Source organism: Nylanderia fulva, unplaced genomic scaffold, assembly GCF_048542155.1.
Source record: "Nylanderia fulva isolate GAGA-0341 unplaced genomic scaffold, ASM4854215v1 Scaffold11, whole genome shotgun sequence".
NCBI classification, from domain to species: Eukaryota; Metazoa; Arthropoda; class Insecta; order Hymenoptera; family Formicidae; genus Nylanderia; species Nylanderia fulva.
In genome coordinates, this window is record NW_028189302.1 from 5,987,336 (window position 1) to 6,012,042 (window position 24,707).

General features: G+C 42.9%; 2 protein-coding genes across 2 annotated transcripts in view; both read right to left on the reverse strand.

Moving 5' to 3' along the window:
• Positions 1 to 859: 859 nt before the first annotated feature.
• LOC114943684 (uncharacterized) overlaps positions 860 to 24,707 on the reverse strand; it is a 58,876-nt gene continuing 35,028 nt past the window's right edge. Inside the window, 20 exon segments of the mRNA XM_085487749.1 lie at positions 860 to 2,403; positions 2,513 to 2,920; positions 2,997 to 3,277; positions 3,422 to 3,736; positions 3,859 to 4,150; positions 4,261 to 4,604; positions 4,707 to 4,950; positions 5,632 to 5,913; positions 6,016 to 6,574; positions 6,721 to 7,007; positions 7,191 to 9,701; positions 9,775 to 10,149; positions 10,390 to 11,024; positions 11,092 to 11,404; positions 11,536 to 11,892; positions 11,996 to 12,319; positions 12,405 to 12,752; positions 13,293 to 13,570; positions 14,354 to 15,941; positions 15,943 to 16,211. Coding sequence (XP_085343875.1) covers positions 2,368 to 2,403; positions 2,513 to 2,920; positions 2,997 to 3,277; positions 3,422 to 3,736; positions 3,859 to 4,150; positions 4,261 to 4,604; positions 4,707 to 4,950; positions 5,632 to 5,913; positions 6,016 to 6,574; positions 6,721 to 7,007; positions 7,191 to 9,701; positions 9,775 to 10,149; positions 10,390 to 11,024; positions 11,092 to 11,404; positions 11,536 to 11,892; positions 11,996 to 12,319; positions 12,405 to 12,752; positions 13,293 to 13,570; positions 14,354 to 15,941; positions 15,943 to 16,211 — 10,046 coding nt within the window. The 3' untranslated portion in view covers positions 860 to 2,367.
• Positions 16,163 to 24,338, reverse strand: LOC146724974 (uncharacterized; the record flags this gene model as incomplete). Its single annotated transcript, XM_085487840.1, is given in 2 exon segments — positions 16,163 to 24,265; positions 24,267 to 24,338. Coding segments are annotated over 2 exon segments (7,320 nt in total), but the record flags the coding sequence as incomplete, so codon positions are not given.

Consider the following 24,707-nt stretch of genomic DNA (forward strand, 5'->3'; position numbering starts at 1 on the left):
GAATCGCGAAACGCGGACTGGCGCACGTCGCCACTTTTTCTCCCGGCAAGAAGTCGTCGGACCGTATATGTTGCCACGACGAGACGAGCCGCGAAGGGCCGCGCCCGAAATTGCTTCCATAAATGTTGAGCACACATAATCGAATTTGCGAAACAATAAACCCGCTGATTGGAAATTAATCAAGTCGCCGTTTACGATTTTACGGTGGGCCGCCCGAAGAAACGTTATGCCGTCGACGCGAATACGAGAATGCTGAATGGGTTGAGATATCAAAACTTACGTACAACACGTTAAAAATTTATTACAAGAATAAATAATTAGTACATATATTATATATTATCTGTAGGGGATTTACATAAAATGTTTTATTAAAAACGTTTTAGTAAACTTATATAGATGCATGCCTATTATATATATAGTAAATGTGATAGTTTCTAAAATGATTATAGATTAATCCGTAACATATCATTCGTGTAATTATTTTTTTATCATTCATGACACTATTAATTCCTTTAAGTTTTCGATTATTTTTTTGCGTGTTTTTCTTCGAATTCGCTTTTATAGTGACATTTTCCAGAATAATTTTTATTCTAGCGAAATAAAAAACTGCAAAGTCAGTGTTATATCTAAACCATCCTAAACATTACAAGTATTAAAAAACTTGAAAAGTTTATACGGATAATTGGAAGTTAGAAGAAATATCGGGGTTAAGTCAAATCATTTGCGCAGTTATAATAATAATGCATAATACGGATAATATATCTCCCGTGCAAAAATATTGTTATTAAATCAACTTGAGTACTTAAGTTGATAATAATTTCTTGAGTATGTCAAACAGGTACATTTTTAAGACATGCCATTATATTATTGACTTTTATTAAAAGTACGTATAAGTGTGTACATGCGCTAAGTATACAAAATTACAGTAGCATTACGTAGAAGAGGTTCCGGAGGAGAGTTTATGTACAACAGAAGAAGTAATGTATATATATGCATATACGTATGTATGTACATATGTATATGTATATATACATATATAATATCTATGTATATGTATAAGTATAAATGGAAGGTTTATTTGGACGCAAAGGAGGACAAAGTTAGTAACAAAACTTAAAATATGAGCATCGTCATTTTCGTTTCTTAAATCGGCAAAATTTAATTCGTCACATACGGGCGGAATAATCTTTTGACGAAATATGAATTTACGAAAAAATCTTGATACATGATATACGCCTGTCCTTCGTTATATTTTTAATTATGCTATCTCTATTGAGCTAACAGTAAATACAGCGTAACGCGTCTCACATGCTCTCTTTCGAGTTTGACACAACGACGTTGCCGCGGCTTTGTCTCGGCTTTGAACCGAAATAATAGTATGTTTTTCTTAAACGTAGAATTTTAAAGTACAGTCATTTCAAGATTATCTTAATTTGCAAATTTTTAAACTAGAAATTCTGAATTTATTTTTGCTCTCTTGGCATTCTAATTTTCGAAATAAAGCCTTGTAACGAAGCCGGGCAACATAACACGTTTCGTCGGAGAATAGACTAAACAAACAAACAATAACAACAATAATAAAAAAAAAAAAAATATTCTCCTTTCGTGTTCAATGTACATATCGAGCTTTCTCGTCGTGCAAATAGCACGACGGCTTGACGCCATCCACCATTATTTATGACACTGTTGCACCATGCTCGCACATGCATGGTAAGCTGCGTCGATCGAAATATCATTCTCTCCAGCTTTAAATACATATATGTATATTTCTATGAAAAATTTGCTTTGATGATCAATTTAATGTTTTTTATGACTTGACTTAAATCCATCAACAATCGAATTATTTTACACGCATATATATATTATATTTAAATTTTATCTGTTGAAACGAATATTTCAATCACCTGCAGCGACGAGTTGCTCGATCTCGTGAAAACGACATGTATAGGAAGGCAAGAGAAGGAACTTCCTCGAGGAGCCTTCCTTATTTCATTGGTTGTATTTTGGCACGGGGTTGAGTCACGCGCGCTTATCTTCCGTCCTTACAAAGTTTACACGCAGGATTTTCACCTTAGAAGCATTTGTCGATCAAGTTGTAATTTAGAAAGACTTGGTTGACAAATTTTGGCACCAGGTGCGATATTGAATTATTACTAGTCAATAAAAATATGAAACAAATAAATAGAGGTACCATACATAGACTCGTACAAATAAGACGGAGTCATGAAATAGTACATATGATAGCTTTAACAGTTTCAATTACGATAGATTTCGACAAATAATTAATAAATCTACGGAGAACACCGTCCAGCGGCTTTGTCCGCGATCAATCTTCTTACACGTCGTGACTCGTACTCGTTTGAGCGTTTACAGCGAATCGAAGTTGGACTCCCGATCGCTAGTCTGTAAAAAAAATTGTTTAACAACATCCCCTTTCATCTCTTTTAACATCAAATCTTTATACTTCATTCAAATTCAATTGAAGAAGTATTTCGAATATGAATTGGCTTACCCTGTCTGGACTATATAACGGCGGATGCTGCGCCGGAAGTCTCAGTGTGCTGCCTAAATCTCGCTCAGCCATGGTGTGACCTTCGCTGGCGCTGTCTCTGGTATCTCTGTTATCTCTAGTGTCCTTGACGCTATTTCTTCGCGCGGCGGCGACCTTCGTCGGCGGCTGGATCGTCGTCTCGCCGCAGGATCTCGCCAAGGTCGAGCCAGCTTCGCCTAGATCCAATCTGAGAAGCTTGGTCGGAGCCTGGATGGTTGTCTCGCCACACGAGCGCGCCAGAGTTGAGTCAAGGTCAACTTGAAGGTCCTCGCTCCTCAGTACCTTAGTCGCCGGTTCTACAGTCGTTTCGCCGCAGGAACGTGCCAAAGTGGATTCGGCGTCTACCGTACGGGTCACTGTCGCTGATACCTACCGACAATTAAATTCCCATTATACCCACACTCTTTAGATTTGTCGCGAAAGTGATAAAAAACTGAACTAGTACCTGAAAACCGGCACTAACGAGAGCGCCCGTAGGCGTCACCGGATTTCTTGTCCCTTGCAGATCAGCCTCCTTGCAGTCTTTCATGCTGGATATGCTTGGTTTCCTGTTTCCCGGGCAGTTCGCGCCATTGTCGAGATAATTGATGAGTTTGTGTTCCTCGGCGGCGAACGTACTCATGCCGGCCTTGTAATTTTGCGGCGACTGCGGTGCCGATCGATATTTAGCGCGCGGTATCATTACCGTCAAGGAGCGATCGCGCTGATCGTCATGCATTGGTATTGCTGCGGGAGTATTAATTAATTTTATTAGACCGAATGGCTCGATTCCCTTAATACGGGTTATCTTTCGCGATCAATCATGTGATTCTAATTCGCGTAAGAAATTGTTTAAAATACATGATAAATGAGAAACATGGCAAAACGTACCAGCTGCAGGAATCATGGTAGCTTTTCTGGGCGGTTGACGAGGTTTTGCGCTAATCTTGCGAACTGGTCGTTTATTTGGCGGCAGCGGCGCGATCATTTGCGGCGGCGGTGGTAAAATATGCGGTACATGATGCGGAATGGCCAAGTCGGTGACGCTACCCTCGCTACTGGTATCGCCACTTGTTCTGGGAATCATCGCTCGTCTGTCGCCTGCCTTTCGATTGCGTCCTGGGCGTCGGAAACACGTCATTCCCACACAAATTGCTAGGAGACCCAACAAGATCGCTCCAGTCGTCACCAGAGCTATTAATAAAACTGTCAACATATAGGAACGTTTAATTAATTGAGAGATTATATCTTTTATTTCCATCATTTGCTTTATGTAGGCTCGATTGTATTTTCGTGCTAGATTGTTTCACAGACCAAGTTATTTATACCTTTGAGATTAACTTGACAACGCTGGCCGCTGTGCCAAGGGAAGCATTCGCACATTTCTTGACCGAGAGAGTTGGTGACGCAATGACCTTTGTTGCTGCAACCAGCGCATCCCAATGGAGCTTGCGAGCATACTCTTCCGGGATACGCTGGATTGTCCGACAGGTCAGCCCAACCTTCTCTACAAGAGCATTGGTAGGATCCTCGTAAGTTGAAGCACGCTGCATGAGGCGAACAATCATGGTACGGACCTCCTTCTTTAGAAGCGCATTCATCAAAATCGATCGCCTCGATCTAAATTAGATTCAAAAAGGAAATATCGAAAATTCATGATTAATAGAAATAAAAATTGAAAAAAGCAATTATTATTATTCTATTAATTAATTTATTATTATTTTACTCACCAAATCAAGATTCTTCGAAGCGTAAACTTCCGTGCCGCCTAAACTGTAATTACTTCCAATTAAATATTTTCGAAGAACTTCCTTTAATCTGGTCTCGTTAGCGTTATCGCTCAGCTGCACGTGAAATTCGACTTTCGTAGGATCCGGAGCGAACCCGGCAATTTTGAGTCCTCTGTATACGTCTCTCAAATCACTCTGCATTAAAGTTCTGTCTAAGGCCTCCTTCGTCGGAGCCGCCAAGCGTTTGTAAATTGCTGATGCGGAATCATTTAAGGCAGTTTCGTACGCCACGAATTCATGACCGACGCGGTCCAGACCAACGCGTAAAGTATACGTGTAAGTCGCTAAAAATTGAGCGTAATTGCACGTTAACATATATTAAATCAATATATCCACTAAATAATACATTGCATTATATAGAAACGCATATCTATAAGTATACTTACGTTTGCAAGGTCGATCCGGAAACATTCTCGCGAAACCTGGCCGGCAAACGCATCTCATTTCTGTTCCTATTTCGGCGCAAATTTCTGACTTGGATGCTTTACACTCTGGTGTACATTGATTCGCGACAGGTGTAACAGGCACCGTTGGTGCGCCTAATACTCCGCCCGCTAATACTCTGTGAATTTCATTGCCTGCCGGATCCTGTTCGTCGCGAGATACTTCATCTCCGTATTCAGCTTCAACCTGAAATTCAAGCAAAATAAGTTCGTCCATGCATATGAATTGTCATAACGATATTAATTAATTAATTATATATTTTAATATAATTATATTAAAATGTAATATAATTAATATAATTATATTATTAATTAATAGAATAAATATATAATTAATTAATTATAAAAATTATTTATATTTTTTTGCTGACAGGAAACATTGATTTAAAAAAAGTATATATTTAAATATTATAAACAAGAATAGAGAATGTATTGCTGTGAAGAGCCCTATATATAATACTTAGCAATTCGCTAAGATGAGGAACAATCTCAAATCGAGATTTATAAGTTCCTCTTCTCTTTACTTCCCTAAAATTGTAGAAAAATATTTCGGTCCGAAAAAGTCGGCTGAATTGGGAAGCGAACCCGAGACCTTTCGCTTACCGGGCGACTCTACCCGATTCAGCCGACTTTTTCGGACCGAAATATTTTTCTCGTCTACATCAATTTTAGGGGGGGGTAAAAGAAAGAGGAACTTATAAATCTCGATTTGAGATTGTTCCTCATCTTAGCGAATTGCTAAGTATTATATATAGGGCTCTTCACAGCACTACATTCTCTATTCTTGTTTATTTACAATCAGAGCGATCTAGCCATATCATTTGTTAAATATTATAATTGATAGAATGTATATATATATTTTTTTTACCTCTTCTGCTCCGGGCGCGGGTGGTTTCTGATCACTCATTACTACAAATATCGAGTCATTATCCACATTGTCGTAAGATGAAGGTATCCTTGTAACGATCGGTTGTAAGATCGTCGAAGTTACCGTAGATACAACACTCGTCGGACGCAACAATGTTTCTGTCACTGTCTCCACAGTCGTCGTGGTCATCGTGTGCGTGAGTAGAAGCGTTCTCGTTGTTGGTGGCGAACCTAGTACCGATGTCTTAGTTCTCGTTACCGTCGATGTCTTGAATCGTGTCACCTAGTTAATGCATATAATTAGCACGTATGATTTTTCGAAAGATGAAATAAAAATAATATAAATATCTAGATATATTATTGAAATATCTAGACACTCGCGTACCTCTTTTGGCTTCGTACGTATAGTAACATTGGACTCCTCTTTGGCGATGACACTAGATGTAGTTTTCTCAATGTCCTTTGTAAATTGCACAGTCGAATCACTTGTTTCGGGATACGTCTTATTGTTTAACGTTGGTGCCAATGTACTTGTTATTTTAGTGATTGAACTGTCGACCCTGGTAACGATTATCGATGAGTCTTCGTTCGCTGTTCTATTGACTGTTCTGTATTCGGTTGCATGCGGTTTTTGTGTCTTGATGTTCGACACGGTCGAATGTTGTTGTTTCTTTTGATCCGTTCCAATGATAAATGTTAAAGACTCGGTGGGTTCTACCCTGGTCGACGGTGAGACGCTTTCGTAACTAGATTCCAAGAATACTGGATGCTCTGGTCGCTTAACAGGATTTGGAGGAATATCAGATATATGCGATCTCGTTGGATTGACATCGCGATGAATCGTCGATGATCTGCTCGGCTGAATATAATTAATTTGAGGTGGTCTTAGCTTTGTCGGTATTACCATATTTGTAGACAATGTCGATGTCGTTTGAATGGAGAATCTAAAATATAGCAAATTATAAATTATAAATTTCAAGATTATACATTATAAATCATAAATTATTTTAATTATATTAATTATAAATTATATTAATTAATTATAAATTTTATACATATCATAAATTATTACAAGTGTAATTTACGTTACCTAGACACAGGCCTTGTATCGAAAGGTCGCACGGTATAAACGCTAACGTGTTCGGTTTTTCGTGTTTCTGCGGATCGGAGAATATCAGGAACATCGACTACGACCGGAAGGTCAACGGTACCATGAATAATCGGTATTTTAGATTCAATATCCTGAACTACTGGAATATGAGACGTGGCAACAGCAGTTGCTATTTGTATAGAACCGGAAACCGCAACGGCTGGTCGTACGGTTGCGATCTCGAGCGGTCTCGTCGTTGTTAATACCGGTGGTGGCGGTACCATATCCTAAAATACATTAGATATTATTTACTTATATTTTATTTTATACATATTATATAAATATTATATACATATATAATATAAATATATTTTTACATAGATATATTATATATATATATATAGAATAGTATGTAAAATTTAAGGATGAGCATTTTGATGAAAATTTGTAGTATATTTATAATTGATTACCTGTGACAGTAGTTCCACGAGGAAAGGTCTTGTGAGTGACGGCCTCGGACTCGGTGGAACCATATTCGTGCTAGGCGGAGGCGGTGCGACTGTCGTCGATTCTTTTAGAGGTATATATTTTGGAGGTTTGAGACCCGATTCATTAGTCGTCACTAAAGCAAATCTATCATCTACCGGCACATGAGTGGTAGTGATGTCTACCGGCGGCGGTGACAATCCGAGTACGTCGCTCGACGGCGGCGTCGGCGGCGGCGAAAGTTCAATTCCCTCTTGTTCGTTTTTATTCGATCCTGCATTCAAAGGCGGTGGCATCATGTTCCTGGAGGGAACATTCATTTCTTTATTATTATTAACCGGTCGCGTCTTCAACTCGTCCTGGAAATCCGACGAGGCGAAATTCGTTTGATGCGCTGTATTCAATGTTTCATGCTCGTCTTTCTTGTTTTGCGACAAATTGTTCTTTGTGACTAGCATGCTGGGCGGTCTTTCGGTTTGCGTCTTGCTGTCGACTTCCTCGCCCGTAGCCTCGACCGACATGGAGAACTTGATGTTCGGACGATCGTGGGTTTCCAGACCCGCGATGCCGCTCGAGACGATTACCGGCTCCGGCACTTGAGGTTTCGGTTTTGTCAGAATATGAGGATATTCCGGATGGATCCTCGTGTACGTTCCGTGCTCTGGTCGACGTTTATTCCCGAACGTAATCGGACGAGATGTGGTGACATTTTTATGCTCGGTTTTCACGTTCTCAGGAATTCGGGAATTATGTCCCGTCGATATCTTTTGCTGAGATTTATCTGGTATCGCTGCATCTGCGTTCCAATTTTGAAGCTCGTGATTCAATTTTATTCCGTAATTTAATGTCTGATTGATAAAAGTTCCCGCGACGTTCAGTTTGACGTTTTCCGGACGTTTTGTGTAATCAGGTCTGATTTCCAATTTAATCGGAGGTTTTGTTAATATTTCCGGTTTGAGGTATAGAACGGGCCTCGAATCAGGCCTCGGTCTGGAGAATGGTCTGCCTGGTCTGTCTACTTCCGCGAACTGGGATATTATTGCTGGTGGCTTCAGATCGATAGTATCGTCGCGTTCGAGCGAATTTAGCGTCGTGGTTTGTCCATCTTGTATCTTCTTAACCGGTTTTATATTTTCATTGTGAGGTGCGGGTATGCCGTGAACTATTTCGTAATCGGGCTTGTTTTCTTTTCGTTTGTAACCGTAAGAAGTGCCCTGCTCGTAACCGTTGTAAACGCCGAAAGGCTTGCCCTGTACTATAGGTGTTTCGTAAGGTCTCGTGTCGTAAATTTCGGTATCGTAAGGTCCTTGTAATGGCTTTTCCTTTATTTCGTGTTTATTATAAATTACGCCGTGCTCCTGCCCGATTTCCGACGGTTTGTTTGTATTAACGGAAATGACTGTTCCGTACGGAATTTGTAATTTCAAGGTCTGATTTGTACTTTGATAATACGTAGAATCTGTCGTATGTTTTTTATTTTGAGTCGCAATTTCTTGACTCTTGTTTTCTTTTACATGATAATGATTCTGATAATTGATATATTCCGAGGCACCGATGTCAGAATCAGTATCCTTTTCGAGAGATTGTTCATTTCCCTTCGGTATCGAACTCGGATGTAAAGGATTGTGATATTCTATCGCTCCAGTAGGTATATTATCGCTCTGTTCGATTTGTGACGTTCCGATATTATGTACTTTATCTGAATAAATATGCGGTCTATTTTCGCTCTGAAGAGTAAACACTTTAGGCGGTATTCGAGTAGGTTCCTGATAAGACTGAGTATTCACCGACGGACGATGTGATAATGCAAAATTATGTTGCGTGTTTACCGGAGGTCTCTGCGGTCCGGAATATGTTGGTTTCCTGATCGCGGGATATCCGGTCGGTCGTTCTACAAAGACATGTCTATCCAGAGGACGATTAGTCGTCGGCCTTAATATCGGTCGCGGTCTCGGTCGATTGTTTAATGCGAATCTAATTGGTTTTTTATCGGATTTCCAGTTGGCACCTAAAGCTACGTCGTTTCCAGAATCTGGTTTTCCAAGGAAAATATAGCGATGTGGCACTTCGGTCGAGACCTCTGCGCGTCTCGGTGGAACTTGTTCCCCTGGATTTTGATTGTTCGAGAAATGACCGCGTACTGGCGTTGATTGATGGATGGAATGAATAGATGGATGAGGAGCTGGTTGCGGTCGAATGTTTACTGTCTCTGGTTTATGATGTACAAGAATTTCTGTATGAACGTGGCCCTGACTGGAAGTTCCGGATCCGTCAGGGCGTTTAATAAAGTGGACTTCTGACGGTCTTTTATCGGGTCGCTGTGCAGATGTTTCTGACACTTCTTGCGGTCTTCCGCGGACGGGCGACAAGAGGATAGCGTGCGGACTGGAGAAACCCGGTTTCGACGAAGTAGGCTTAAAATTAGCAGGTGGTGACGGAGGAACCATGTAATCAGCTGGATTTTTTTCGCTTGCATATTGCACTAAGTCCTCGACCTAAACATATATAGCGGTATAAAATTGAGCTCTGCCATAAGAAAATTAAATATTTGAAAATTGTTATACATACTTTCTGAATTCCGACGAAACCAGGTCCAACTTCAGGTTCCGGATAAGGTGAAGGATCGTCAAAGTATTGCCCACTTATATGAGGTTCATTGGTATCTCCAAAAATTAAAGCTTGCGTGCCACCTTGAGGAATCACGACGTTAGCTACTTGACTGGGTTGAATGTTGACCAATAGAGGTTGCCCCGTCGATCTGTCAATGACATGCGGGACTTGATGAACTATTGGTTCAGTTGGAATCGGCTTCGATTCGGAGTTCTGTAGGATAATAGAAGTATCGGGTAATAAAGGATCTTTTTGTGCCCATGGTGGTCGTTTCTGCTCTTCCGAAGGCAATATAGTTGGACGAGGTTTTTCAATCTGTTTATCCGGATGAATCTTCAAAGAAATTATCATATATTGCTGTGTGTATACGCTGCAAATGCTCCGAAAAAAGTTTATAATTAATTATAATCAAATATAAATACATATAATTAGAGAGATATAACATATGAAAAAAAAAAAATATATAGACATATTTTATACATAATTATATTATTTATATTTAATTATATATGAACTTTTTTCCGAATATACATAAAAATAATACATATGAAGTAAACGTTAACGTCAACGTACCTCGTCAAATCTCGCAGGTGATAAGGGTGGTGTTAAAGGATCCTTGGCACTCCAAGGTCTTCTGTATTTCTCCGGATTCCATTCCGGAATTTTATGATTTACATTAGGATTCACATATTGCTCCACATTCGGTCTATCGGGCGGCTTCAGCAAAGGATCGTTCTCCAAAATATCTTGTTTTGAGATAATTCTTTTCGGTGGTAATGATTGAACGGGAAGCAGTTTTTGAGGTTGTTTAGAAACTGTTGAATGATTCGGAATATCAAGGGGAATTGAAACCGGCACTTTCAAGTGTTCCTCGTAAATCTGATGAGCCGGTAAGATCTGCACTTGCGGACCTTGCACGGTTTGTTGAGTTTGCACATCGTCGCGATCGTTCTCCAGGACTTCTAATACAGGATGCACCGGAATATTCGGTACCGGTAAAGGCGGAGGTTTCATGCCAATGTGCTTCTCGTCTTTCAAAAATGTCTGCGGCAGTCTCGGTGCCATTTTGCCCGGTTTTCCTATGATAACATCGCTGTTTGCCGTGATTATTTCGCCCGGAGATATCGGTATGCCGTCGGCAAGACTGCTGGTTACCTTGTGACGCGTTTCGGCGATATAATTGTGATTGAGATTCGCCAAATGAGCGGCTGAAAAATACAATTTTGTAAGACGCCGAATAAAACATTAATAACGATTATAGAAAAGAATATTTACCGATGTTTTGACTTTCGGCGGTTTCTATATCACCATCAGCAAATTCTGCGACGGGAATATAAATCGGCGATCTCTGTGTTGTGACTTCTTGAGTTTCGGGGACAGATACGGTGTCGTTTCTACGAGAGGCAGTGTTACTTTTGCCCTGCAGCAATCCAGCCATCGCCGTAATTACCGGTCCCAAAGCAGACAAACTGTTTATTCCTAAAGAACCCAGACTGAGGAGATTGTTGACTGGAAGATTCTCTTCTCCGGATTGAGAATCGGGACGTTTGTTTTGTGACTCGTCAGTCGATAGTGTGTCATTATTATCCTATAAGAAAATGTAGAAAATTTATATATATATATATTTAAATTTTGATACATATATTAAGTGTGAGAAACATCTACACTTTTTTAAACAAAAATTTTTTTTATTTATTGGGAGAATGACAAAATATAAACCTGTTTATTTGAATCCACTGGTTTCACATCAGAATTAACATTCTCCGACACCGTATCCGTCGACATCATAGCTGTCGTGCTCGTGACACTCTTCTCGTGTTTTTTTATTTCCGCGAAAGAGGTTGATTCCGGGAGATTTGAGGTCGCTGTCGGATCGATCTGAGCCTCTTCGTCGAAAAAGATAATAGTCGAGCCCGTGACAACATTTTTCACCGGATCAGAATGATGGGCAGTCGTCAATAGAGCATTCATGTAATCGGCATCTAATAAACTCGGCGCTATCGATTCCGTCACGACATTTTCAACGATATGCGAACGAGATGTTACAGTGGTTGACGTTTCTCCATCTGGGCCAGCCTAAAATAAGCGAAATTTGAAATGTGCATATATAATATATTAGATATAATATATTATACACATATATATCTAATACAGTGTATTATAAAAATGTAATGATTACCTGCAGTAACGTTGTAAAGTAAGTGAAAGTTGTAAGATATGTTTTGGTAGCAAAGATCTGTATAGGTTCCTGCGTGGGATTAATCGGAGCTGCTTTCATGGTAGTTTTTCGCACTGGAACTTTCTCTAATACCACGTCAGTCGACGTGGCTACATTCGTATGAACTACCGTGCTACCCTTTTCTAAATATGTATTGTAATATGTATACGTGATGTAATATGTCTTTGTTATATCTGTCACGCTACCGTCAGTATTGTCCAAAGCAGTCAAAGTTGTTGTGACACTGGTTGGTCGCGGCGGAGGTGCTGATTCTGTTACAATTAGCTGAAAAAAAGATGGAAAAAAATTACGTAATATTATAATGAATATAGGTATTTAAATAGTAGAGTTTATAGAAAAGGAGGCTAACCTGGGTAATCGTGTCGCTGACCGTATTTATTTTCGTTCGACCTTCTTCCATAAATGTCTTTTCTAAGACTCTGGTACTGAGATATGTATTTGTTTCCGGTCGCGGAGCTTCTGATGGCTCGAGAATCATGTCTAGGTAATGCTGCGGTGCGGTAACCGTGTTTGTTATAACTTTCGTGCTACTTTCCAAAGCGTCATTCACATCCGGATGATCCGTGTTCAAGGTCAGGTACGTGTAAGTCGTTTTAAATACTTCGGTACGTAGAGTCGGGGACGCTTCTAGAGTTACAGCTGCCGTTTCGGAGCCAGGTTTTCTATGTCTTTCCTCCGTCGCCGTGTTTGCTACAACCTAGAAAAAAGAAACATAACATTTTTACCAATAACAAGTTTTGCGGGATATTATAAAAATTTAAACATCCGCAAAGAATTTCTGTTGCTATTCATGATACGAGAAAATAAGAAAGAGATTATCTCATTTTAAAAAAAGATTACAATTTTTTGTTAAAACTATATTTTATATACGATTATCTTTTTATAAAAATTACTTGTGTTTTTTAAAATAAATAATATATCAACGCTATATGAGTTTTATTAATACTGTGTTCTTAGCCGATGAAAAAAACGATTGGAACAACTTATAATTATAATACATTGATTCTTTCTTTACTCATATTTTACGCGATGATTTCTTTTTTTTACATTCTCGCATATCTCATCAATAGGAACAAAATTTATTTCAGATAGTCAATTTAGATAAAATATTCTGAGATGAAAAATTATTATATTATACTGTCAATTTATAACGATAAAAGTAAGAATAAAAATTGAACACGTTTATTATTTTATCTTTTAAAAAAATAAATGTATAAAGATGTGTGCGTAAGAGCACCTGCTGCTCTGTAGTGACGGTAGTCGTTCCATTCTTGGTGATCGTGCTGAGATACGTGAAAGTTGTTGTGCAAGTCTTCGTGACAAACTCGTTCGGTTTATCCTGCGGCAGGAGCATGACCACCGCCTCCGACAAGGTGAGGGTAGGTTGAGGATTCGAGTTCTCCCATCGCAGAGCCGGAGTTGGCCCCGCGACGATGACTTCAACGCCGTTTGACATTACACGGGTCGCTAGATTGAATCTGCGTCCCTCCTCTTCATCCTTCGCCTCATATTCTCCTATTGTTACGATTCCATAAACGATATATCACAATGTATTGTGAGAGGGAAATTATCTTAATGTATATATAACGATATTATTTCTCGAAAAATATTATATACATATGTATATAAAATAATTTTTTTAATAGCTTACCTATCGTTTGTGTCGCATAAATCAATCGCACGATTAAATGTCTGTATTATTATTGAAGAGAGAATCGTGTATTCGGAATACAATCATTTGAAAATTTTTACAGAAAATATAAAATCAATGAAATTATATAATTTACACAGTGTGATTAATATTCATATACATATCGTACAAGAAAAAAATGCAAATTTAAATATATACAACGTCATTTTGTCATATACAATATGTACATTTCATATACAGGGTTGTAATGTACAGGAAAAATTTAGATTACCAAAAGCCAATTATATATATAACACAGTACTTAACAGAGTATTTATACAGTTCGTTTCATTTAATAAAATTCACGTAAACGAGAATGAGAAAGTCTATAGCGAAAAAAAAGTTTATTAGTCTAAGGATTATATTACACTGCGACAAACACCGCGTGTCCTCGCGATTAATAAAAAATAATTGTCTTTATTTATTCGTAGCTTTCTTTCTTTTACTTTGAAAATTTATAAATCTCGCGCAATATAATGGCAGTTTTGACAATATATATATATTAATAATATTTTTCATAGAATTGTTAATTAGAATTGTAACGTTTTCTCGAGGGCACCGTGTGATTGTCGCAAAAGAGGTCTGAGATGGGTAAAAGAGCTACTCACCGGCTACTGGATTATACACAGACGATTCGAAGCCGGCTGACGACTCCACGGTAGGAGTGACAGTCACCGTGACGGGCACCGTCAGCGTAAGTGTCGTCACTCTCGGTCGTACGGTCGTCGACGATGTCACTTTAGTCTCCAGTCCGTTCTGTTGTGTCACCACGTACGTGTAAGTCCTTAGTCGCGTCGACGTCACCACCGTCTCCGTGTAATAAACACTCGTGCTTGGCTCTAACGTGAGATCCGGCGTGGATTCGGTCTCTAAGCCGATCGTGGCCGGTTTCGACGGCAAGATCTCGGGGAAATCGAGGCGGGACAGCGACAGGTAAAGATCGTCCGCTAGTCCGGCCTCGATCTCCTCCGGCGTGGGCGAAGCAATCTTGCTCGTGACTTTGGTCACGGGAATTGTGTCAAGTACGGAGGTTTCGCGAACCGATGATTTCGTCTCGCGAGCGTAATTCGCGCCGAGGGGTATCACGCTGGGTATGTACGAATCCGCGGGATAATCCGACGCTAATTTCCCGAGTGGTAAAACGCTGTCAATTTTAACGTCCGGTTGTATGGGTCGTACTGTTAGTAGCTCTTCCGGGATTTCGCTGATCGTTTCCGGTATCATGTCCGTATCTTCGGGAGATTCTTGATTGAGATTCTCTTCTTTCGAATCGAACGTCGTCGTCTCCATCGTGTTAGATATTCTCGTAGTATCCTCTTCATCGGAGAGGCTTGTGGATTCAGTAGATTCGGGCGCGTTTAATGTAGTAACATCATCTATGATAGTAGTTTGCTCTTCAGGACTGGCAGTCGTGTACTCTTTCGTTGCATATTTATCGTCATTATCTTTTTCTACAGGAATAAATTCAGCAGCTGGTACATCTTCATTTAATACGGCAATCTTCAATTCTGTTATATTTTGTTTTATTCGCGTCTCTACGTCGCTCTTATTAGATTCGACATTATTTTCGTCCTTTGCAGAAATTACTTTGCTTGTGGGATGCTGCTCGTCTTTCATGAAAATGGCGATGTTATCTATATTTTCAGTTGTAGTACTTACGTCGAAATAATCATCTTCGTATTCTTCATCTTTCTCGTCATCAGACACAGGGAAAAAGAAATTGTCGGTAATTATCACTGGCGTGTCTGGCAAGTTTCCTTTAGATACAGTCGAACTAATTTGCAATGACGTCGTTTTTTCGTTCGGTTTATTATCAATAACATTCGGCGTTTCTTCAAGGTTAGGAGTAACGATATGATCTTCCTTTTGAACAGTGTGTTCTTCCTCGTCTTCCACGTCTGAATATTCTTCATCGTACTCCGAGGAAGGTGCGGTAAAGAATCCTGCAGTGATAATGGCAGCAGTAGGCGTTGGTAATATCGGTCTCACCGCAACTAGCTTCTTCCTGGTAACTCTAACTTTATCCTTGACTGCCGTCGGCGTGGACTGAAGCTTTCTGCGTCTGGTTATGGTCACCTTGTGCTTTCCGATGGTAGACTCATGATTGACAGAGTCTAGAATATCGTCCGGATAGATGGATTTGTCCGAGCCGAGAGTCCTGACGCGCGTCACCACGATTCTTCGTGCTGCGTATGGTTCAGGTAGAGGTGAAATAGTCGAGATCCTGCGTGTGAGACGTCAAAGGTCTACGTCTGACGACCGTGAGCTTGTGTTGCCTAGCGGTTCTGCTACGCACCACGGGCACGCGAATTCTGACACGTTTTTTCGGCACATCCTGAAGAGATTCGTACTCGTCCGCGAGTCTTCCAAGATTCACGTCATCCTCGTTCGTGGACCATATGTTGCCTTCTCTCTCGCGTGCGACCTTTCTATTTCCGTATTGCACCGACTCATCGTAGAAATCACCTGCAAAGGCGATGCGTTTCCACTCGTCTGTTTATAACATATTATCCATCTCGTGCTTATAGATTCATTTTGCGATCGATATCAAAGTTTTTAGATCATGTCTTGTTTTCGGCGTTTTTTTTTGTTGTGTGATGCGTTAATCAATTGAAATTAAATTACGCTGACGTTTGATGTTTTGTTTTTTTGTATGCACGTCCGATTTTGGATTTTGCCTCGTATATTGTGCATTTTTAGTGACATTATCCGTGTTTGTTTGTTGTGATGTTGTCGGCGGAAGAGAGTATCATGTCCGGCTTTGTCGTGTGGGCGCGCGTGCGGCGGCAGATCGAGGCTGTGTTAGTAGGAGAAAAATATGGGACGACGCTCGAAGGGAAAATATTTAGAGGGAAATAGAAGAACTTAAGAGAGGGTTTGGGAGAGAGCGAGCTGTAAAAACGAATATACGAGATAGCCATCGATAGCTTTTTTTTTATCGATGCTGCAAACTACCCTCGATTCTTTCTTTATTGCTTCAAGAAAAGAGATCTCGGTAGTTTCGATTATTATCTATATTACATTACGCAACAATCTCGCTTCTCATCAACGTTGCTCTTTATTGTCCACTGCGACGTGCCCGAAGAAAAAGCTAAACTAACGCTCTCCGAATGGAATAGAGATTTAGGGAAGGCAATTAGAGTTTCGGGCAAATCTAAGTGGATTTCGATTAAATGACGATAATTACGGATAATTATGACATGAAGGGCGAAAGGGAAGAAGGAGTGAGGAGCCTGAAGGGAAAGAGATTTTTTTCGGCGAATGGGACAAGATTAGGTATAGATGGACGTGGAAATATGCCGTCCGACGTCACCCACTACGCTCTCGAGACTTTGTGTCGGTGCGTGTGCGTCGCTAGGATCTTCGCTTCCCGCTAAAATGGCGACTGCCGCCGGTCCGGCGTGCAATGACGGCGGTACGGAGGGTCGGACCTCGACAGTTTCCTCCAAGGCACCTCTTCGTCTCCTGGACGCGGTCACGGATTCGCCGACCTTCACGGTGCTCAGAACAGTGCTGAATTCTCCGGGTCTGCGGCCGGAAACGTATAATGTGACCACGCTGGACTCGAGCTTGCTCGAGGCCGCGGAGGCTTTTTTCCTGTCGTTTGATTTGCCACGTCCGCCGTGCGATCTAGACGGTTTCTGATATTCTTCCACCTCGCCTTCATCCTCGGAATATTCGGAGCTGTCGTGTCTGTAGTCGGAATCGGCCGGCTGATTTCTTCTCTCGACTTCCCCCGGTAAGGTGTTACTCTGTGTAAATGGAGGAGGCGCGAACAGAGGATCCAGCAACGGATTAGAATTTTGCGACTGTGGTTGTTGAAGCAACAGCAGGAGGGAATTGATATTCGCCGCCGATATCGCAGCTGTCGGAGTTACTACAACGGTATCCGTTATGAATTCCGTCGCGGTGACAACGTCGGTCGAGGAATCGACTAGAGTCGTTAGGATCTCTTTCCCGCGGAAGGTGAGAGGAATGACAGTGCTCTGATGTTTCGTTATTGTAGTTACGTAGGAAGTAGTGCGTGTGTTATATTGCGTGGTGGGCGTAGTTTGTTGAGGTTGTTGTAACAGAGGATTCGGACCTAATTGACCGAGTAATAATTGCGAGAGAAGAATATTGGCGAGAGGAGCGTTGCCGGGCAAGGACGGCTGTATCGTGGAAACGATATTTTCCACGGAATATACTGTTGTAGGTACGATAACCGATTGAGAGACGCGACGACCACCGAGGCTCGAAAGAGTATGCGAGATACGTGTGGTGGGTGTCTCGTGGAGCAAAAATCGTGTGACCTCAGTCTGACCCTGACCGTTGGTACCCGTAACTTCGCTGACGATTACCACAAGCGAGTTGCCGTCTCCGGCTGTCACCGTGCTATATTGAGAGGGTCTGAGAACTTCGGTGCTTGGTTGCTGAGTTATAATGTTACGATGTTCCGTCACGCCGTTGTTTACCACAGGAATCTTGATCTCCGTTGGCACATAATGCGTCACGGTTATCGTGCCGTCAAAATTCGGATACACGGTCGGCGATTCACGGATGTCCTCGTAAGATCCTCTTCCTCTTGTAGAACCTCTCCTGCTACTTCCGCTTCTTCCGTTCGTCGACCTTGAGGATCCGCGGGACGACGGTACTCTTCGAGAATTCGAAGATCCGATTGAAGATCCGTTTCTTACTCTCGGTGGTCTCACTCTTTGAGTCGTTTTACTGCTCGATCTGCTGCTCGGTCTTGAAGTCGGTCTCTTGTAATCCGACCTGCTGATCGAGGTAGCATCTTTTTCTCTCAACGTAAATTGTCTTCCATTGCTCGAGATCGAAGACGGTTTTATTCTGACAGATCCGTTTCTATTTCCATTAATAGATTGAGTCGTTCTGGTTTTAGGTTTATTCTGTTGATTTACAAACTCTGTTGTTTCCGTCGATTGATCCGGATTAAATATTTTCTGTTGCGACGATTGCGACGGCGTCAAACTTCGCGCTCGATTATTATATCGAGGACTAGGTTTCGGCGTTATTTTTGTAATGTCTTCTTTACTCGAGAAGTCGTCTAAAAAATCAGATTTCTCTTCATCTTTTATAAATGACGATTGACCGGGTCTATAGAAACGACTGTTATATGCTCTCAATTGACTAGCTTGACGACGAACTCTTCTCGTTCTAGTTCCGAAAGGTCTGATTTGTACGGCGGAACCGACGGCTTTCCCAGAACGACGATTGACATTTGCATTCGATCTTCTATCTTCGTGTTCTGATCCTTCATAATCGTTATCCGATATCTCTTCGACAGGTTGTTCGTCCTCGATACTTTTACCATTTTCGCTTTCGTGTTCTTCGGTTGGCTCTTCAGTTACCGATTCCTGCTTTCTACCGAGAAACCCACGTGGAGGGAACAGGCCTGTATTACTTGGTCGATTTCTTGTGGATACTGGAGGAGTCGCGCGTGTATTTGTTCGTCCATTCGTCGCTCTGGGAACTGTCGGCGCACTCGGTCTATTTAAATTTCCCGATCGTCTCGGTGTCGTGGTAGTCGTTGGTGGTCGTGCGGTGGTTCCCGATCTACCGTTTAAATTAATAGGTCTGCGGAATCGCAAGAGCGGATTCGTAGATCTTCTGGACGATTCCGTCGTGGTCTGCAAAGGAGTAGTCGCAGTCTCGCCCTCGACATATTCCGTGAACGACGTCTCGTCCGTGAAGATCGTAGCCGTGGTGAATTCATTAGCGTCGTTCTCCTGATCGTCGGTTGGCCTAACCGTAGATTGTCCTCTCAATAACGTCGACGATGGTCGAATGCCGGGTCGATATCTCGAGGAAGCGCCGGGAAATACAGAACTCGACGCGCGAGTCGCGAGTTTAGAAGAGGATCCTCTTATCGACGTCGGTCCGCGTCTGTTGCTTTGAAACACGGACGACGGAGTTATTCTGGTTTGTTGTCCTCTGGCTCGAGTACTGCTCGATGGGAGTATCGAGCTCGAGGTGACGCTGCTTCCTCGTCTACCCGAAAATCGTCGAGAACCTGACGGCGATAACGTCGAGGAATACGGCCCGATGGGCGAAGTGACGCGACTTCGCGACGAAGCGAATCTGTTACTTTTACCGGCCAAAGTCGCGGTTATCGTTGGCGTTATATCCGTTCTGGTGATAGTCGTCGCGGCTTGCGCGCCTTTACGTTTTGGATTAAACGTCGGTCTGTTCCTGGAGGCGAACGGTCTGATCACTGGCGTGAACGTTCTCTTTCTGGTCGAGAACGTTAATCGTGATTTCTTTTTAGGGTTTTGCCCGTCTTCGTCTTCTTCGCCCTCTTCGTCCTCTTCTTCGTTCTCGTCCTCCTCGTGATCGGGAGATTCTGTCGAATCTTCGGAAGATTGAATGACGGCGGGAGAGGGCGAGATTTCTGGAATACCCGTCGACTGGCTCGGAGGTAGAGTAGAAGTCGGCGAAATACTCGCCGTGGGATTCGCGAAGAAGCTGGAAGTGCTTTCGATAATTTGAGCGTATCTACCCTCGATGCTAGTGCCGATAACTTTCGATTGATAGAACGTAGTGGTTCCGTCATTCTCGATTTGACCCTTAATCAGACGCACCAGACCAGTTCGATGACCGTGAATCGGCGAAATAGTCGATTTCTTGTCTTCGTCTATCTTGGTGCTCGACGTGCTCTCGATTACTTTGGCGTAAGTTCCCTCGAACAGCGTGCCGATCTGCTTGGTTGTGAAGTAAACAGTGGTGACTTGGTCGGCATCCACTACGCTTCCCTTATTCAAGGACAGAACGCCCGTAGGAAGAACCGGCGTAGCTATCGACGAGGAAAATAAGGGTGGCGTTTCTATCCTCGACGAGCTCTTTACCACTCGTGCGTAATATCCATCCACGTAAGTGCCGTATACATCCGTCGTGTAATGAGTCGTGGTATCTTCGTGTACTTCGCTCGAACGTATCGTCGAGATCAAACCCGTTTTCAGATTCTCGGATACCTTGGAAGGTGTCACGGTTATCTTCTCATCGGTATTTAATACTTGAATCGATGGATATACAGGGCCGTTAATCGCGCGTCCGGTCGCCTGTTGCGTCGCAATATCTGGTGTCGATACGCTGGTTATCGTCTCCAATCTACTGGTTAGAATCGTCTGGTTCCCGATGTAGGACGTAGTGAAATAAGTAAACGTAGTATAGAAGGTCGTGGGTTCGGGCGAGATTGGCGAAGTATTCACGACGTTCTTCTCGTCGGGGCTGGTTATAATTCCTTTGGACAATTTGTTCGTCTTTTCGGTAATGGATTTTTCCGGAGCGGCGTTGCCTAAAGGCGTAACTTCGTTATCCGCCGTAATCTTGGATTCTTCTTGCTCGTCGATATAAGAATCGTCCTCTGACGGAGGACTCAAGGTTGGCGTGTACGTCATTATCACGCCGAGTTCGACTCTGGGCGTAGGCGAAACTCCTGGCGTGGCGACGTTGCTGATCGTTTCCTCGCGACTAGTGGTTAAAGTATCGCCGCCCTTGTAGAATGTCGTCCAGTAAGTAAAGGTTGTGAAGTACGTGACAGGCAGCGTGCTGGTAGGAACCGGCACCACGAGGGACGGCCTTAAAGTCTCTGTAACGACGTTCGTAATTGTTTGTAGACGGCTGGCGACATTCGTCTGGTCGCCTTTGTACATTGTCGTGAAGTACGTGAAGGTCGTATAACTGGTCTGCAGAAGCAACGTCGGTGCCGGCTCTACCTCGTGATTATTCGACTCTGACAGTTCTTGATCCTCGGGAACGGCATTTCTCTTATCCATCACATCGAGAACGGTACCGCCACCGGAACTAGAAGATGACACGACATCCGTAATCATAGAGCCCAGAACTTCCACGTCGGTCGGCGGATTAGGCGTTACTTGCGCGCCTACTTGGAAATTACGGAATAGGTTCTCTTCAGTGGTCGAGCGATCTTCCAAGGTAGTAGGCAGCTCCGTCGTTGTCTCGGTATCGTTTTCGGTCGTGGTTTCGTCAGCCTGCGTTGTTTGATCCGTATTGGCCTGCTGAACTTTTTTTGCCAGTGAAAGCGCCTCTTCCTGGGACTTTTGACGTTGCAGAGCCTGTAAATACGCCAAGATTTCCGGAGGAACTGATGCAGATTTATTTTCGGCAGATTCAGATTTTGGCGTCGTCGATTGAGTCGTCTGTTGCGAAGCCGATTGAACGTTCGTGGGCGTAATAGATTCCGTCACGATGTTAGTGAAGACTTCGGTTCGTGTCTCGATTTCCGTTTCGTCGTCCACAAAAATAGTGGTGAAGTACGTGTAAGTCGTGTAGTACGTTTTCACTTGTTCTTTTATCGCTTGACTCGCCATTGCCGGAGTCGGGCTCGGCTCTAAATCAGTGATCCATCCATCCGACGTCTCAAAATCATCAACTGTCGTGATAGATTCCGTTGGAATGTTCTCGTGTACAGTAGTGTCCTGATCTTGGAAAGTAGTTGGATTTTCTTCCGTCGTTTCGTCGGAAACTTTATGTTCCTCAGAAGTTTGAGCGTTTCTCACAGACGGGAGGATATTCTGCGATATCGTTGTCGGTGAAATCAAAACGGATTCATCCTTGTCAAAGAGACTGGCGACAATGGCGGAAACGCCGTTAGGTCCAACAGTTTGCGTGATAACGTTAGTTTCGATGACTTGTCGACTGGATACACTCGACGTATTTTCTTGGAAGAACGTCGTTAGATACGTATACGTCGTGTACAAAGTTTTGAAAATTAATTCTATTTCTTCGTCTTGCTTGGTAGTCTGTTCTTCTTCAGTCTCGTCAGGTAAACTTGGTGTTTTTGTGCCTGGTGAAGAAGTAGATTTGATCGAACTATCGGTCGAGGTAGGTCGAATTAATTCCGTGAGAAAGGTTACCTCGGAGGAGACTACTTCTCGAGAGCGTATCGAAGTAGTAGTCTCCTCGTTGTTTGGAATAAAGAAAGTCGTGAAATATGTGAATGTCTTGTAGACGGTAGACGGTAGTAATCTAGTCGCTAATGTCACTTTCTCTTCTGCATTACTCGATTTAAATCCATGCGGCTTGTATTTTCCGACTTGATGATTATTCAGAGAAGAGTCGCCTTTGATGCTACGACCCTGAGGATCTCCCGACGCGATATCATTGGGAAATTCATAATCTATATTCGGTCGCACTCGTTCGGTTGTTCCTAGCACTCTTCTCGCGCTCTCTAAAATATCCTTCAGGGTCGTAAAGACTCTATCCGTTGTGCTTTTCAATGGCGTGGTCAGCTCATTCATCTCAGGCGGTGTTTCTTCGTTGGTCGTCGGCGTAGTGGAAGGCAGTGCCTCAACCGTGGTATCTTGCTCGTCGGGTTCCGTTCCTGTTGTACCATACTCTACCGTGGTCTCATCATCCCCGTACAACGCAGTAGCCTCATCCGGGAAGAAATACACATTCGAAGACGTGTGAATAATTTGCGCGTAATTCGTGCCGATATACGTGCCGTAAATAAGACTCTTGTAATGCGTCGTGGTACCGTCCAACGAAGTAGTGGAGTCGATGACTTTTAGAAGACCCGTCGGCTTCGATGATCCCGTTTCGACATCGGGTACCAGCAATAACGGTTCCGTGGACATCGTGGACGACTCGCCTTCGATCTCCTCGGTGACGCTCGGTTGAATATTGCCACGATTGATCGCGCTCAATAGTCGATCATCCGAAGCGTGCTTCTGGCTTTCCTCGTAAGGCCGATTGGTTCTCGTCGCGCGTTCCATCACGCTCGTGGGACGGATCTTCACCACCGCCACGCCATCGTCCGGACGAAGCGTGGCGTCGCCTTTGATCGTCGTGGCAGGACGTCCCACGGGCACCGGTGACGTGCTCGGCGAGAAGACGATGACGGTGTCGCCTACCGTGGTCGTAAAGTCCGCGAAACCGTGATAAGTCACCGTGGCGAGAGGCTTCGCGTCTCCCTTACTTTGCGGCGGAGCTTTTGTTTGCGGTTTAAAAATTTTCGGCACTCGCGGCCTCAAACTCTTGGACTGCACGTCATCGAACGAGTCGAAGCTGCTCGTCACGTACTCGTGCTTAACGGTATAAGTGGGCAAATTGTCGGCCGGTCGTACCTTCGCCGGCTTGAACCTCTGTGCGTCGACATTTAGCTCCTTTTTGTTGAATATATCGTTCTCTTTGAATAACTCGTCCAGTTTTGTGGTACTCGCGGTTTCTTCCTGCTTCGATTCACTCGATTCCGCATTGCTGTCGCCCGTCGGAATTGGTATCCCTTCGATAGTCTTAATCGGCGCTTCCTTCAATCGCCAGTCATTTTCAGGCGCTTTCGAGGGATAAACGACGTAGGGGCTCGATGGATCTGGCGTTGAATTTTTATCGTAGAACACTCTGCTGGATGTTGATAGAATTCTTGCGTAGAGGCGACCGTTGTCTAAAGTCGTACCAAGGACTTGAGTGGCGAATTCGGTGCTTGCACCATCTTGCACGAACGTTCGTGCCGTTTTTGTCAATATTCCAACCGGAGATACGGACTTTCCGGGACGCGCAGGAAACCAAGAGGACCGTGGTCACTCCTGAAGAGTCAAATTCGAAAGTGAAGATTATACCCGGAGCAACATTAATCAAATTATTAACGAGATGGGACACGTGGCATCATAACGGGTTGATGATTTATCGATAGAGTCATAGAGAACGAGAGCAAAAGAATGAGGGAAGCGAGGGAATTGCATAGGTGCAACGGGACACGAAGTTAAAAATATGTTTGGCCATTCGAAACCAAGCGCAAATGTGCAACGAATTTGATTCGTTCAGCCACGTTTCGCATTTGCGAGTCCGTCCGTGTCGTAATCGTCGTATAAAGTGCGTCGGCGTTCGTTTGCATCGACGGTCGATGCAATTCGCGTGTATTGTTTTTTTTTTATTTTTTATTGTAATGTAGGTCGTCGGAGAGACGGAGTGGCGGACGGACGTTGGAGGCAGACGGCATCC